We start from the raw sequence: 17,897 nt of genomic DNA, 5'->3' as shown, positions 1-17,897 counted from the left end.
CGTTATTCAAACGTCATATACAGGTTGTTGTCACAACGTTGTCACAACGTTATCAAAACGTCATATACAGGTTGTTGTCACGGCGTTTTTACAACGTTGTCACAACGTCTTCAAAACGTTCTCAAAACGTCATAGGTTGTTGTCACAACGTCTTCAAAATGTTATCAAAACGTCATAGGTTGTTGTCACAACGTTGTCACAACGTCTTCAAAATGTTATCAAAACGTCATTATTATACAGGTTGTTCTCACAACGTTGTCACAACGTTATCAAAACGTCATATACAGGTTGTTGTCACGGCGTTGTTACAACGTTGTCACAACGTCTTCAAAACGTTATCAAAACGTCATAGGTTGTTGTCACAACGTTGTCACAACGTTATCAAAACGTCATATACAGATTGTTGTGACAACGTTGTTAAAACGTTGTCACAACGTTGTCATAACGTTATCGAAACGTCATATATAGAAGTTCGAACCTTGACCTCTGATTGTCAAACCAAGGTCACCACGAGACTCCCAGGGGTCAATTTAGTTTAAATAGCCACGACCTCAAGGTCGTCGGATCCGATTTGGGATGGGCGAGTTATCTGCCCTTAGACCACACCGATGTAATACTCAGCTATTTCACTTTCTAGGGAAATTTGCCCAAAAAATGTCTTCCAATCGCCCCGGGATTTGGTTACTCGATAGACTGACCCAACATTTGTTCTTCATTTTTTAAAATCGCCAACCAAAAGTCGTGACCTTGACCCGCTAGGGGGCCCAGAAGTCTTTTGGTTTTTGAACCCTAGAGGCCCATCTAATAAAGTCAGGACCACTGGACCTTGACCTTCCAAAATGTCATCTTGGTCCACATGACCACGGTAGGTCAAGGTCATCTGAAAGGGTCAAGGTCACCAAAATATCTACTGAGTCGGGTGCTCCCGGGCACATGGTGAGGCCCCGGGTCTGCGCGGTAAATCAAAGGTCATGACCATGGATAGGCAACTCATTGACCTTTCGAATGGGGCCTTGACCTTTGACCTGACCCTTGACCTTGGGATCGAAAAAGTCCCAAAACTTAATGTACCACCCAGACTTTCGCTAATAAATGTCAAGGTCAAAGTCGTGACCCGCACCCGCAAGGTCATTTTTGGGGTTGTAACCTGAGTCAAGGTCATGACATTGCCTGACATTCCCTGTTCCCGGCAGCAATTTAAGTAAAAAGTCACATTCAAAATCCCGAGAGAAAGTGAAAGCGGAACTTTCAGAATGTTATTTGGAAGAAAATATTTTGCTTTCTTGTCAGTAAAATAAAGGGCCCCAAATTCGATGACTTTTAAGTATAATATAACATTTTCACTTTCTTGTCATTGAACACGGCGAATTTGTACTGCATTGATTGCGGATTAAAACATTTCGTCGGGTCCCACTCGGCGGTGTGCGACATCGATCATTTATTTGATTATAATTTTTCGGAAATCATAATTTCCTTTAATGCATTAAAGTTATTGGTGTAATAAATAGGCAATACTGGCCTGCTTTCATGTTGCTGAGCACACGGGTTGGGAAAGCAAGAAAAGGCGTTTGCGTCCGTCAAGTATTATACAAAATGTATTATGAACTGTAAACGAGATGCCTCTCCCGCACCTAAATGTCGCTGTTTTTACATTCGGTGTTTTGCAATTGAAATAATAACACAAAGCACAGAAAATGGTGATTAATGCATATTGTGTAGTGTGCAGCGTTTGCTACACAAATTCAGTGCATAATACGGGCCTAAAACAGGAATTGCAATGCGCTTATCTATAGAAATTGACGTATGATCTTGGGTACAGTTGTATTGGTTAACGACGTAGATCGAGATTGAATAACACAATACAAGCTATAATACATTTTAATTAAGGCTTATTGTAAAACAACTAGAAGCTGACAAATATTCCGGTTAATTCTTCAGTAAATTATCTGGTAACACTAGCGGTTTTTTTTCCCGCGGATACTGATAACGTGACTCTAATGTTGCCGCGAAAGATGCTTCTGGGACGCCATATTGGTTTTTTGGTTCGTGCCGAAGGTAAGTTTTATTATTTTAACTCTCAACTGGGTATGTGGAAGGGATATAAAAATCGTCAATTGCTTCTTCTAAGGCTAATATAAGATCAGATAAAATTATATTGTATCTTAACACCCCATTAGGCTATTAGAGACAGCATACAAACAAAACATTAGGCTACCTACGCTACAGCATTATCAATGGCTATAAAACAACAAAAACACCAACTATATTTACATGTATGTAAAACACGCGCATCTATACATACATCATGTAGTAACAGGGACTATTATTATTAAGTTGAATATGAAAGCCCCTCGAATTTGATAAACGGTAAGGTAGGCATGGACTTCGTTGACGACCGCGGTGTAAGTGGCGACGTTCATTTCAAAACACAGACTCAGACTGCAGCTGTGCCGAGTGAATTTCATATTTTTAAGTTATATTTTTAAGTTACAGAATAATCCTATTATTCCTATAATTCACTATTGCCAGTTGAGAAATTGGCCAAAATATCATTTTCAACTTCAAATTCAAACGTTTGAAGATAGTTTTTCCATGGCGGGGGGAGGGGGAGAAAAACAAAGGTGGTAATTGTGTTATTATTTCCGGTGTGAATGATTTTATAAGCGTCATAATGATACCTATGATCCTATAATAGTGAGTTGACAACCTATTGAGCAAAAGATATAGAAATAATTATGTTTTGACTTTCTTAGAAAATATGAAATTCTCGCTTTAACTATTAAAACTAGCTGGACCAGCTGCATGATTGTGTCAGTCCGCTCAGAATACATGAGTCTAGGCCAATTTAGCGACGTAGAATTTAGAACTGACTGACGTGATCTGCACTAGTCTAGGCTAGACATTTGCGTTGATGTGTTGCGCAAGTAGATCTAATCTAAATGAAATCTCTCATCATTAGTTTTTTCATATTACTCATATACATTGCCGTTAAACGAATAATTTTCAACACATAGCAAGCCATTTGATCTATACTACACGTCACTGGGCTATTTGATTTTACGGAGATTTGTTACCCACGGCAAAATCTCGATCGACGCTTGGTAGTTGGTAGACTTAACGCGATTTTTATCATTCGGCTTCACTAAACAAATTATTAATAAAAACAGCCGTAGATCGACATCTAATAGTGCTAATGTAAATTTAATAATACTATTCCGGTATAAAAAAAAGTAATGATAATAAAAGAATAATGAAGTTAAGTATTTAAATGATCATTTTAAGTAGATACCGTTATATTACTGAGCGCCATGGAAAACGCATCACATTTTTTCCCAAATATTTTATTACTAGGTGGTTTTGTATGTATAATATTATGCAATACTATATGAACTATTGTTTCACACAATGCTCCCAAACGCAAAAAATTTCGGCCCGTGTGCACAAAAAAAATTGCATAAGATGCACATGAAAAACCCAATATTCACGTGCAGCATTGTGTGTGAGCCCTTTAAAAGCATGTTTTCAAATTAATGTGTTGTACGTGAACTGTGAAACATCAATCTGTCGTAATTTGTTGTTGGACGTGTGAAGGAATCGAGCTAGAGATGCCGAGACTTACTGAAAATCAACGGAATGAAGCCATGGGAATGTCCAGGGCTGGCATGTCTACACGTGCTATTATTGCCAGACACTTCAATTGTCATCAGTCCACTATTGTAAGGTTGGTGGAACGTGTTCGAATTACTGGATCAACACGTGACCGTCAACGTCCTGGTCACTCATCTGCGTGACAGATTCCGCCCAGCGACTCGAACAGGTGCAGCAGTCGTCGGAAGACAAGGACCAGTAAGTGCCAACACCGTAAGACGTCGTCTAAGAGAAGTAGGACTCCGTGCACGACGACCTTATGTTGGAGCTATCCTCACCGTGAGCGGCGTTTGATATGGGCTCAAGGACACACCAGACATGGAGAAGAGTAGACTGGCAAAGTGTGCTCTTCAGTGATGAGAGTCGCTTTCATCCTTATCACGCTGATGGCCGTCAACATGTGTGTAGACGTCTTGAGGAACGTTTTGCAGACTGCTGCATCTTCGAAACGAATCGATGGGGTGGGGGGAAGTGTAATAGTGTGGGGAGGCTTCACATTTCATCACCGGACCGCCCTACACATTTGCAGGGGTCGCGTTAATGCTGTAGCCTACCGTGATGATGTCTTGCAACCAATTGTTGTTCCGATGTTTCGAGCGCACCCACAACTTCAGCGCTTCCAACAGGATGATATGCGTCCGCATACCGCCGGTTTTAGTATGGACTTCCTGGCTGCTAACAACATCAATGTCTTGGACTGGCCAGCCATGTCTACGGACATGGCACCGATAGAACATGTCTGGGATGCGATTGGACGCCGTCTGTATCGGAGACCACAGATGCACACCATTGCTGCTTTAGAAGCTGCTCTTGTCCAAGAATGGAACAATTTGCCCCAGGCCTTCTTTCAAACATTGGTTAATTCCATGCAACGTCGCTGCACAGCGTGCGTAAGAGCCCGCGGAGGACACACATCTGACTTTGTAACGTTGATTACAGATTAAACATCTATAAGTGTACAAATGTGTTGTTATTGATGTGTTCCCATTTGAATATTGTTCACAATAAGAAGCAAAATAAATAAGATATGTTTACAGGATCATTTTGTTATACGAAAAACTAAGTGATGCGTTTTCCATGGCGCTCAGTATATATAAGTGTGAAACCTGGCCATTATTTAATTAATTACAGGTCTAAGTGAATCCCAGCAAGCACAAAATATTTTAAAAACGTTTTTTGTTTTTGTTTTTGTTAATTTTTTTTGTTTCTAAAAGGTTATGTAAAAAAAAAATATTTATCAAACGTTTTTTAAATGTTTTAAGTGTAAGTTTTTCAGAAGTTTTCGATAAATATTGATAAAAATGTTTAATATAATATGTTTAGATAACGTTCATAATTGATGTTTTCTTTCAAAATTTTCCATTAAAACGTAGTACCGTAAATATGATTTTTTTTTAACGTTTATGAAACGTTTATAAAGAACCCGCAATGAATAGGTAAAAAAAAAATTTTAAAAACATTTATTAAACGTTTAATACACCTTTAAAACTTAATTACGTTCATAACTTAATTGCAAAATATCTATATTTAATGTACCGGTATATAAAAAAACCCAATAAAGGTCAAGATTAATTATCTTATACATATTTTATTTTAAAACACACCCAAGGTTGACAGTTGGTCCAATCAAATTTAAACATCTTTCCGCCAAAAAGGAATCCTAGCCAAACCGGCATGGCTGCTTTATTAGAGCTGTGATAAACTATCGAGTTTTATAAGTTGCTAGAAGGCGTAAAAGTTGAAAATTAGGTATGTTACGATTAATTAATATTTTGTGTCCATTTAGAAATAATTATGATATAAAAGAATTAATTGTTTCGGTAATTGTAGATTATTTTCTACTGGTAGCCGAACTTCTATTGTCATTTCATTATTGAACCCTCCTTGCAAAGTAAATTGAGTATTTTAAATATGTTTTATTACCTCTTAAATGATTTATTTTAGTTCTGAAACTTTAGTGTTTTTATTTTATAATTGTATTGCATTTTAATCATTTAGTTTTTGGTTAATTGCTATGTCTGGATTTAGAAAGAGCTATTTCAATCTATGTCTGGAATTGGAAGGGGCCATTACAATATTTATAGTATTGTATAATGGACTTTCCCAGTATCTATTATCTTTAAATTTATAGGGTTACCAATTTCATGAAGCTTTGCAGGGAGTGTTAATAGTAATGTAACGTATACAAAACTTGTGATATATTACAAATGACAAGTGATATATGCACTCGTGCTGTATGAACTATTTATATAGTCTTTAGTGAATGAAAACATTTTTGGCTACCATTCCTGGTTTTGAATGTCAAATATGATATGAAAACGAATATCGGTTTGTATTTTTTTTTAACCGTTTCACCAGTAGTAACCGAACCGTGAACAGTTAACCAAGTCGCTGTATACATCTTAATTATTAGGCAACCAAGTCTACGATCTTAATTAAAAAGATAGGTTGACACGCAACAAAACATATATGCTCTGAAAATTAAATCTTGTACTTTGTCGAACTACGGACAGGTGGATATTAATGTCGGGCTAGTGCGACTGTTAACACCACAGCTCTTTAATTGCATGCTTGTGGGTTTTAGATTTAATTCAAGTGAAGGGTAATTTTATTATTAAATGTACAACATCAATATTCATGAGCATACACCTGCATAATTGAACTGACATTGATTGTAAATATTACAGTGATTGAAATATAATAATATACTAGATGTGTTTCATTTATTTCCTGTTATAGCTATAGGTAACCCATCTGATGAGCCTTGGTGGTTACCAGTTTAAAGTCGTATTCTTTCTTTTGAAAACAAATTGATAAAATAATCGTACATTCGTTTTCCAATCGTCTTCGTCTTAAAGGAGTCAAGTCTCTAACTCAATATCATCCACAGTCTTCGACATGGGACTCATTGTTTAATTAAACTCAACATCAGTGTTGTAACCGTGAAAAGATGGGCTTCTAATGTCTAATATTTAACACAAAGTTAAAGTTTTAAAATTGGCACACGAATCGCGTGCATGAATGCTTTCAAGTTTCATTTGTAATAGAGAGACTCGAAGAATGAAGTTAAATATACCCAAGAGAATACTTAACTATATGCGGGTGTAAACTTGAATAACCAGACGCCAAAGACTGGCATTCAATTTGGACTCTTCGCGTATGGGGGGTTGGATGGCCGAATGGTTAGCACGCGCGCGCTGTATCATACGGTCTGTCATTGAATCAACTGGCGGGGTTTCGATTCCCCGGTTGTACGTGACAAGGAGTTGGGTCGCCTGTCCAACCTGGTGGGTTTTCTCCGGGTCCTCAGGTTTCCTCCCACTGCTAAAAAGACCCCTACGCGCTAGCGAATTATTGAAATAAAATTGAACCATGTGTTAGTCCCGAAATGACCTAGTTTGTGTCAAGTGGACGTTAAACCCCATTTCTCTCTCTCTTCGCGTATTTCGCCGAACATAACTGATTAGACATTACAGTAAAAACAGAAACGATTGAATGTAAATCAGTTAATATACATTCATATTACATTATTATATGCGTTGCAACCCATTTATGTCCATTTCTAGGTGTCAAGGAATGGAAAGTCAAAATTCGTGGTATTGTCAAACGCATAAACAGTATGTCTTTTTATTTTAACAGGTTGATGTCTAATTCCCTAATGGCCCAATTTAATTTAAAGGGAAATAAAGGGAGGCGGTCCATAATGGACTTAGAAATTTACAAAGTTGTCCAAGGTTTGTTTTTATCATACTCAATTTACGAACATATCCTTAAATATCGGATAATCAAACATGGTATGGGCATACAGGAGTTTTTATTACTTCATCGATGAGTATTGATTTTTTTTTTTGTAATTTACACCCAAGCCTTTCTTACACGTACAAATTCATGGAGAATATGAAAGTTATAACACAAGCGATGTCTCATATAGAATGTGTTATTGGGTCATATATTAATATAATTCATATGGGGTTTAACGTCCTACTGTTCTGCTCCGACTAGGCTAATGAAGACGGGCATGAGCCATACCGCGTGCTATGATGGAAATTTTGCCCGGGCAGCGGCACTATGGCCTACTCTTATATCGAATTCCAACTGCCAAAGAGATCTTTTACTTGCACGTCAATGTGTACACGTGGCCTCGGTTTTTCATACCATCCAAACGAATTGTCCTTGTCAGGCCTACTGAACTTTCTCGGCAAATGTAGGGATCGAAAATGCGACCTCCAGACAAGCGAGCCAGCGTTTTACCCAATTAGCCACCTTTGCTCCATAATTCATGGGATGCAGAATTATCTGTTACAGCTTTAAGACGACCTTTTTGATCGGACTCAATTATATAATTTACAAAATTTGACAGAGTAAATATACAGTTTTTTTGTATTCTTCAGATAGTGTAATGATCAGTCAGCCGAGCTGCAATGAAGCCGAGATAATAACAGCAGTTTCGGCTCATCTAAAATATGCACCCGACAGAAGAGGGACCAATTAAGTACATGTACAGTTTTAATTTGTTTATTACATGTCATATTTTATTATAATCTTTATAAGCCATTTTAAGTTCTTTTATCATCCATTTAATTTTATTTTATTTTCTATGTGTGATGTCCACAAAATGTTAACTGCGCCATTGAGCAGTGTTTTATATTGGTAACAGGCGCTTTATAAATAAATAAATTTTTATTATTATTACGGTACCAATTGCATTAAAATTACTTTCTCATTTTTAGCAATATCATTCATTACCATTACCCATTACATTGAAAGTAAATAATTACATTTTATTACTATTTAAAGATTAGAGCTAATTTAGCATTTAATCAATCAGATTTAAAGACAATAGTTTTACCATGTCTTTAAATCTGATTGATTAAATGCTAAATTAGCACTAATCTTTAAATAGTAATAAAATGTAATAACATTAAATATGTTTCCTTGTTATATGCTTTTAAAACTCTAGTTATCACTGAATGCATAAGAGTATGGTTGTAATATATGTCTGTAAATCCTCTGTTTGATCTTTTATGAATGTATATTTAGTTAATCATGTATAGATCTATGCCTTATTTTCTTTTAAACTGGTTTCAATTATATAGTATAATGTGTATGGTTTCAGTACAGCTCAACAATCCTCTGTTTGATCTTTTAATTGTATAATGAGTTAATCCTAGTATATACGATTATTTACCGTTGTTTCATCAATAGCTTGTGAAAGCTACTCATGTTCACCTTCCTTGCATACCATTGGATAGTTCGCACTGATGTTTATATATATATTCATATCTTTCTCATTTTATTTATTTGTATATATATGCTTGAAAACGACTTGAGAAATCTTGTTGAAACGTTGCAGTGAAATAAACCATAGTAATTGTTATTCCATAAAAGTGTGTTTTTTGATTATGTTCCAATTACTAAATGCCATTCAAAAATGCGCCATTAAATGTAATTGAAATGTAATTGACCATTACATGATTTTCGGAATGTAATTAATTACATTTCCATTACTCATTACTTTTGAAATCTTCCATTACTCATTACATGACCATTACTTAAAATTTAATGATCAGATTCTATTACCTTTACCCATTACTGCAAAGTTATATGACTCTAGCATTAATATTGTCTGTAATATAATCGTTTGAATTGAATGTTTTGAAACTACGTACTGTCCTATTAATTGATACTGATTTTATTCAGAAAGAAGCAATTAGATTGGTTGTGATGGGACACAATAACTTTGATTCTAATTGAGTGAGAGTGTTGAAACTTCGCGTATCGTTTCACTATGTCAAAACCGTGGCCCAAATCTGTCGGGCATTTACCCCCCCCCCCTTCCCCGCACACACACCTAATTTAACTTCCATCCTGCCCGGCCGCCTAGTCCCGTCTTCGTTAGTCCAGTAGGGGCAGAACTGTAGGGAGTTCGGATGGGGCTTATACTGGGTTTTATACAACCTCAAAACAACAAATTCTTACGTCGTGACAACTTTTCGCCAACCACCACACAACGTTGCAAAACAACAAATTTTGACGTCGTGACAACTTTTCGTCAACCACCACACAATGTTGTGACAATGCTGCTTGAACGTCCGTACAACGTTGTCACAACTTTTCGTCAACCACCACACAACGTTGTGACAATGTTGCTTTGACGTCCGTACAACGTTGTCACAACTTTTCGTCAACCACCACACAACGTTGTGACAATGTTGCTTTGACGTCCGTACAACGTTGTCACAACTTTTCGTCAACCACCACACAACCTTTCGTCAACCACCACACAACGTTGTGACAATGTTGCTTTGACGTCCGTACAACGTTGTCACAACGTAAGAGTTTGTTGCAAAACAACCTACAGCTGACTTATTTCAGACGTTGTGATACAACCTCTGAAAAACGTTGTCACAACGTTCTGTGCCCGCTGGGGAGCGTATAGGGTGCCTGTCCAGTCTCGCCGGGTTTTCTCCGGGTCCTCCGGTTTCCTCCCACTGCTAAAGACACCTACGCGCAAGCGAATTATTGAAATAAAAGCAAACCATATGATAGTCCCGAAATGACCTAGTTTGTGTCGAGTGGACGTTAAACCCCATCTCTCTCTCTCTCTCTCCATTAAATCTCGATCATCGGGTCATACGTCACTTCAACCGCCGGAATAATCTACAGAACGATCTCTTTTCTACAGTAATATATCGCCATTTGTAGGCTACAATCCCACGAAAAATGCTCTCCCCTCTTTGTCCCCTATCCACGTCTGCAGTCGGAGATGATATAATAAATAGGCTGTAGAAAACGTAAACATCTTGCTGCTTTTACTTTATTGAAGGGCGTGAACTTATTTCCCTTCTCTCTTTTGTATTACTACGCGGTCAAAGAATCCACCAAAAAACATTAATTATTGCGAATATACAAGTAATTTATAATAACCTGGTCCACAACAATGACAGAAGCTTATAATCATGATAACAGTACAAGGCATTGACTCTGACATTTTCACGTAAAATAGTTTTAGAACCGTTGCATAACACCAACACTTACAGCGCATGATTAGTGACCTTGAGTTGTAAACAGTGAAAATAAACAAGCATGGCCGTTTTAAGAGGAGTTGGAAAATCGATTCGTCTTTTAGGCGAATCACGATCATCTGTGTCTGTTGCCCTGTATCATAAAAATGTAAATATTTTCACGATTGCTCTATATTCTAATAAATATTCTATTTTATCACATATAATTAGGTAGCATCTATGATTTCTTTCAAAAATCTAAGTTAACAGTAACACGACGATTATGACAATGAATGAGTATGACGGTATATTAATTAATTATTATTATTTAAGCAAAGCAACTGTATGACTCGTGTTGAAATACTTTTTTTCCTCGTAGAAGATACTTCCCCAGTCGTAGCTAAGAAAAAACATGTTAGTAATATCGTAACGTTCTTGTAGCTACAAGTATTATGACTCCTAAAACCATAGTCGGTTCGACACCCCTACGTCACACCATAATCTATGGTCACACAGAGACCCCCGCCCCGCACGATGATCGAGACTTGTACCTGTAAGACCTACTACCATTAGTACCATGCCCAACTGTCCTGCTGTTGATGATGATGCAACTATTGACATGGCATGATGACATATGAAAACTTCCGAGATTGGAAACATAATAAAAGCTTTACACTGATGGTTGAGTTTAATATAATATGTATTAATAATGTAATGTGATAGGAATCAAGGGTTCCAAGGAGTTTGTTCCAAGTACTAGTAGGCCTGTACAGTTTAATGGAATTCCCCTACATCAAAACATGATGACCTTTATTTTCTTTTCGTAATATTGGCATAGCAAATATAGGCTTCCTACATACTATTTTTTTCATTGAAATAAGTCTGAGACATCTCCTAATAGTATACTAGGATTTAAAGTAGCTAAGTCCGTAACTCAATATCTTCCATAATCTTCGATATTGAAAACACGATTTTTTTTGCAATTTAAATCAGCATTGGTGTTGTGGTCTTACCTGGAAAAGATGGGCTTCTGATATCCAATTATTTAAGACAAAATAAACATTTTACCATTGGTACACGTATCGTGTACCATAATGCATTTCAGTGCCATTTGTAACAAGGGACTCAAAGAATGAGGCTAGACATATTCCACAAGTCATGTCAAACGGTGATGCTATATTCTTATTTGGAGAGCATCATCAATATATACTATTGGTGTTGACTGGAATAACCAGATGCTAGAAACTGTCTTTCGGTTGAGACTTCTGGAGTATTTTGCCGAACATAACTGATGACAATTCACAGTAAAACAGAAATGATTGAATGTAAAACAGTTTATATAAATTCATATTACATTATTATATGTGTTGCGACCCATTTGTGCCAATTTCTAGCCCCAAAATATTAGCGATTTAGCTCCTTTAAATTTAGTACTGTGTAGTATAGGCTACTAGTGGTAGTACTATATTGGTCTATGCCTGCATATGGTGTCTCAGTCAAAATGCGAGCTTAAATGTTCTATATTGGTCTATGCCTGCTTATGGTGTCTAAGTCAAAATGTGAGCTTAAATGTTCTGTATTGGTCTATGCCTGCTTATGGTGTCTCAGTAAAAAAGTGAGCTTAAATGTTGGTGATTGATCAATCTTTTACGAATTCCGAAAAATTAACTAAGTTGTAGAATATGACGTAGGCCTAGTGTATAATAATGTCAATGATCATGACAGGCTTGATTTATTTTTAGACTTATTCAGCCTTAAAGCAATGTAAATATTGCAATAATCTTAAATGCCTAGAATATTATTTATACTTACAGGTCATTGATCATTATGAAAACCCAAGAAATGTTGGCTCTATGGATAAAAAAGATAAAGATGTTGGGACAGGACTGGTTGGCGCACCTGCCTGCGGCGATGTTATGAAATTACAGGTTAGTTTGAAATTAAGAAATTTCAAGCCAATATTCAAATCATTCAATATCTAATAGATCATAGTCGGTACCCTATATGATAGAAGAACTGTAAACATTTTGTCCAATTGGTACTTTGGCCCTATTAAATTTGTTAATTGCTGCCCGGAATTATGTTAGGTTTTTTTTTAAATATCCTTTTTGCCTCAAAAAAGTTATCTCCAGGGGCTTTTTATATGCCCACATTGAAATGTGGTTGTTATCATCCCCTACGTCTGTCAGTACAGAGTCCACAGTTGCTTGTGGACGCTCTAGAGGCTACAGTTACCATCAATTTATACACAGGGTTCAAGGTCAGGAGATGAAAAAGCCATTTCATTTTTAACGATTTCCAATAATAACTCACAGTCATGGTCCGTGATCGCTTTGTAAAATCTTGTGGACACTTTGAAGGTTAAAATTGACATATGATTCACTTTAAATTTATACAGAATGTTCAGGGTCATGAGAGGAAGAATCTTATTGATTTTCAAGCATTGCTGATAATTACTGCCAGAGTTATGACCCTTGATAATGTTGAAAAATCTTGTTGATGCTCTAGAGGCTACAGTTAACATCCGATCATATTCCTAAAGCAATGGCCTGAGAAATCCCTCTCTGGCCATTGCTGGATTGACTTCTGATGCTTGAGCTTTTGAGGGAATGTGTCTATTCTTTCTGTTCAATCAAATATCTCCTAAGTACAGCAACATGACAGCCCTTAATTTGAGCTGGGGTCTTCCCTAAAACTTTGGACAGTAATTTAAGGTATTAAAAACGGTGAAAGTTTTGTTCTTCTCTAACTAATATTGTTGACATTGTAGCCGCTTTGATACCAAGAGAGAGAGAGGGAGAAATGGGGTTTAACATCCACTCCACACAAACTAGGTCATTTTGGGACTAACACAAGGCTCAATTTTATTTCAATAATTCGCTTGCGCGTAGGGGTCTTCAGCTGTAGGAGGAAATCAAGGACCTGGAGAGAACCCACAGGGTTGGACTGACGATCCTACTCCTTGTCACGTACAACTGGGGAATAGAAACCATATCAGTTGACTCAATGACAGTCTTTATGATACAGCGCACACTAACTAACCATTCGGCCATCCACCCCCACCACCATTCGTTTTGATAGCCTCGTTTGGCACGCAATTAGTCTTTCTGCAATATTCTGCTATGCACTGATTAAATGGGCATAATAAAATTTCATGAGTTATGACGTAATGTTATGTAAAGAAGTTTGGAGCTCTGTTTAAACCCGAATGATATTGTTACGCAGTTAAGCATTGGTTGTTAATTGAACTATTGACCAGTCAAAATTTGGAAGAGAAATTTGCTTTCATGACGGCACTGTTTAGTGGGATTAGGTCTAATCAAACGAAACACTGCGAGGAGTATGACATCCGATTGACATTAAATTTGTTCACCGTGGTCAATGTCACGAGACATAGAAACCTGTTGATTTTCAACATTTTCTGATAATTAAAGCCAGAGTTATGGCCCTTGATCACTTTGAAAAATCTTTTAAATGCTTTAGAGACCAAGTATGGGACAGAACTAAAAGCCCAAAAAATCTGAATGGGTTACTTAATGGGTTGTTAGTCTTAATCAGTTTCAAATGTCTGTAAATGCTTTAATTACCGACAAAAAATGTAATATGCGACACCCGTTGTGCACTGCTTGGACTTACCTGATGTTGGTGTATGTTTCATTGCCTGGCAACCTATGTTTTGGTGGAGGGGCAGAAGGTTGTAGCACTCCTCGACCCTCTGCTTGATATGCATAGGTAAAGGTCAAAGGATTGTTTATCCTCCCACAGGCAAATGTAAGGAAAAGCTGCTCAACATTATTATTAATTTCAGTTTTAACAATGTTGGTTAAAATTTGGGGGGGTTGGATGGCCGAATGGTTAGCACGCGCGCGCTGTATCACGAGGCCTGTCATTGAGTCAGCTGGCATGGTTTGAATCCCCGGTTGTACGTGACAAGAAGTAGGGTTGCCTGTCCAACCTCGTGGGTTTTCTCCAGGTCCTCCGGTTTCCTCCCACTGCTAAAGACCCCTACACGCAAGCGAATTATTGAAATAAAATTAACCCATATGTTAGTCCTGAAATGACCTAGTATGTGTTGAGTTGACGTTAAACCCCATTTCTCTCTCTCTCTCTCTCTCTCTCTCTCTCTGGTTAAAATTTTAATTAGGCTATTGAATAAAAAGGCTTTTGTGATTTTTATGACTTAAAAAAATTCTTTATATTAGATTAAAGTGGATGATAATGGTAAAATAGTTGATGCTAAATTCAAAACTTTTGGTTGTGGATCTGCTATTGCATCAAGTTCATTGGCAACAGAATGGATCAAAGGAAAGTCGGTAAGTAGCTAGCCTATTAAATACAATTAATATTATGAGACTTTCTGTTTATCATAGTTACCGTGTTTACTTGTCCCAGGATATTATATCAAGGAAACAGTATTTAAAAAGGACAAGCTTAAATTCTGTGAACGCCATTTAGGGATTGAGGAATCCCTTTGCAAAGTTCACTATAGCGGAAGTTGAATCTCTAACAGGAATATCAATATCAGTCCAAAAATGGCTTAGTTATTTTAAGTCTTTGCAAAAATGATGATGATATAAACGGAATATAATAAAAATCACCGCCACCTGTAATCCTTGCTAAAATATTTTGATGGGCCTCTTTTTAATCCGATTGAATCCAAGATGGGAGATTATCTACCATTGATACTTTTATTTTGTTTTCTTAATTTAATGTTTAATAATCAATTTGAGTACATGTTAGCTAGGATCCTGGATTAAGAATGATGTGGAAAAATACAAATAATGTACAGAGACTTTAATACATGTTTTATGTATTAATTAGATTGATGAAGCAACGAGTATCAAGAATACTGATATTGCCAAGGAATTGAGTTTACCACCGGTGAAATTACATTGTTCTAGTAAGCATATTTTTTTTACTTATAATTATTGAATGATAGTTGGTAATTGATCGTTGGTAGTAGGTGCTTGTAATTTTAAATGAACCAGATTTGTTCCTTTTATATAATCAAGTGCTACAATTGATATCAATATTGTACTTATATTATTTTCAGTGTTGGCGGAGGATGCTATTAAAGCTGCCTTGAGTGATTACAAGATCAAGAACACTAAAGAAAATGATAAAGAAGCTGTGTCTAACTGAACAATGGGATAATTAAATGGATTCATTGATGGCTGTGATTCGTTGTTTATAAATAGTTCAGTTGAAATGGCTTTTGCTCTGCATAAATATTAGAAATGAGAAAAAATATTTAAGATAACTACCTATACCCGTTTTGAGTGTATTATTTAGATCGGTATTATTCTTGGATGGAATTTCCCTTTTTCATTCCATGTTTCCAAATAAAGAAATTACATATTCAAACAAAATTTAAGGGTTAGTAATCGTACAATAACAGCAGTTATTTTCTACACTGAAAAAATTTAACTTTGTACATATCTTTATGTGCTTTAAACATTTTATGTAGACCTTTTTGATGTAGATTTAGTTATTATTGTATATATATAGTTTAAGGGTTGAATGTTCTATCAAAATCTCTGTAACTTCAATGTCTTACTAGACAAATGAATGCCTAGTTTATAGAGGGAATACATTTATTTACATATTTCTAAAATCTTAACTTAATGATAATTTTTTTAGTTAATAGTGTGTTGCATTTATTATGTAAATGTATGTACATGTATCTTGCATTGCTATATATTAATTACATCGGTTTAAAGAGATTTATTATAGGCAGTTCTTCTTGTAAATAAATACTCTTCAAAAGATCTGTGTTTGTTATTTTAGTGGGAAGAACTGTGATGCCTCAGTGAGTAAGGCACTGGCTTGCTAACCAGATCCCAGGTTCAATCCTAGTGTTGGCCGAGAAAGTTCCTCAGGGTTTTCTAGTGTAGTGTCATGTTGTCAGTCATTGCAATGAACATCTAGTTGTTTGAATGGAAGAAAAAATGAGGTCCCTTAAACGTAAAAGAACCTTTGACAGTTGGAATTCCAAAAAAAAGAGAAAATTGTAGCACTGCTGTCCGGCCAAATTTCCCTCACAGGACACTGCATGGCTTCCCTCCCCCCGTCTTCATTAAACCAAATGGTGCAGAAAAGTAGACCGTTAAACCCCTGACAAGGACAGCTGTCTAGTTGTTCAGATAGTACGAAAAACTGAGGTCCCGTGTACACATTGGCATGCACATAAAAGATCCCTTGACCGTTGGAATTCGATATAAGAGTAGGCTGTAGTGCCACTGTCTGGGCAAAATTTCACTTATAGTACACTGTATGGCGTATGCCCATCTTCATTAGCCCAGTTCGGAGCAGAACAGTAGAACGTTATGTCCCATTTCATTTCATTTCCTTGTGCATGGGACTAAAGAGAAAAGGCATCAGTTATGTTTCAATTAGGCTTATATGGAACTTATTTTATAACAATCAAGAATTTATGATAATGTTGTTTCATTTTCTTTTTATTGTGGTTATCAAACACTCAACTAGAGAGCTTTTCAACAACCCAATTGATTGCTATTAAATTTATTCAATCAAGCAAATGACACTAGCATAAAAAAATGATAAGACAGTATGTAAACTGAATAAAAGTAACTATATGGATAATAACAATTACTTGTATTTTATTACAGTGACATTTCAACTAGGTTTCTATGATTAAGACAATAGAATAGTAGCAGTTGAATTGAACCTCTACTTCCACTGATTCAGATAGTACGGAAGCGCTTTATTAAAGAATAGAACAACAACATAAACAATTGGGAATACAAATAAAGATCACTGCAGGTTCATTAATTAGGATATTACACAAGAATAGAATAAACTAGAAAAACAATGTAGGCATATATGAATTAAGAATCCTCATTGCTGTTTATTATACTGATCGGCAGTGAATATTCGCTAGGCCACTACAATCACTGAGAGGGATGACATTAGTGCAGGTTAATTGGTAGATGCTTTGGGACAAGATAATCTTGATTCTGTCTGATAGTGTGATGAAACTTAGTGTATAGTTTGATTGCTTGATACTTTTGAAAAAAATAAATGTGCGATTAATTAATATGTGTCATCTATTTATTTTCGGATTTTGGCGGGGGACATCAGCCTCACTGTTGGCTTGTTTGTCTAGAATTGGAGAAAAAGGACCAAATTTGCAATTTCATAGCAGTTTTGGGTAATACTGATGATATTACAGCACAGGGATAGGGGGTGTAAAGTGTCTTTCTGCAGAGCAATCATTGTGTCGGA

General features: G+C 36.4%; 1 protein-coding gene and 1 long non-coding RNA gene across 2 annotated transcripts; both read left to right on the top strand.

Moving 5' to 3' along the window:
* Positions 1 to 5,023: 5,023 nt before the first annotated feature.
* On the top strand, positions 5,024 to 8,446 carry LOC130010668 (uncharacterized). The gene is made up of 3 exons (XR_008785926.1): positions 5,024 to 5,397; positions 7,288 to 7,382; positions 8,040 to 8,446. It is a non-coding gene; the product is annotated as an uncharacterized LOC130010668 (long non-coding RNA).
* A 2,218-nt stretch (positions 8,447 to 10,664) lies between these two features.
* Positions 10,665 to 16,418, top strand: LOC130010938 (iron-sulfur cluster assembly scaffold protein IscU-like). Its single transcript, XM_056099204.1, has 5 exons — positions 10,665 to 10,821; positions 12,467 to 12,580; positions 14,855 to 14,965; positions 15,474 to 15,552; positions 15,706 to 16,418. Exons 1-5 carry the CDS (start codon positions 10,735 to 10,737, stop codon positions 15,792 to 15,794), a joined length of 480 nt encoding a protein of 159 aa, XP_055955179.1. The 5' UTR covers positions 10,665 to 10,734; the 3' UTR covers positions 15,795 to 16,418.
* Positions 16,419 to 17,897: the final 1,479 nt, after the last annotated feature.

The sequence above is a fragment of the Patella vulgata genome, chromosome 2 (assembly GCF_932274485.2).
Source record: "Patella vulgata chromosome 2, xgPatVulg1.2, whole genome shotgun sequence".
In the NCBI taxonomy this organism is placed as follows: Eukaryota; Metazoa; Mollusca; class Gastropoda; family Patellidae; genus Patella; species Patella vulgata.
Note: the sequence above shows the minus strand (reverse complement) of the source record. Positions and strands in the feature narration are given on the sequence as shown.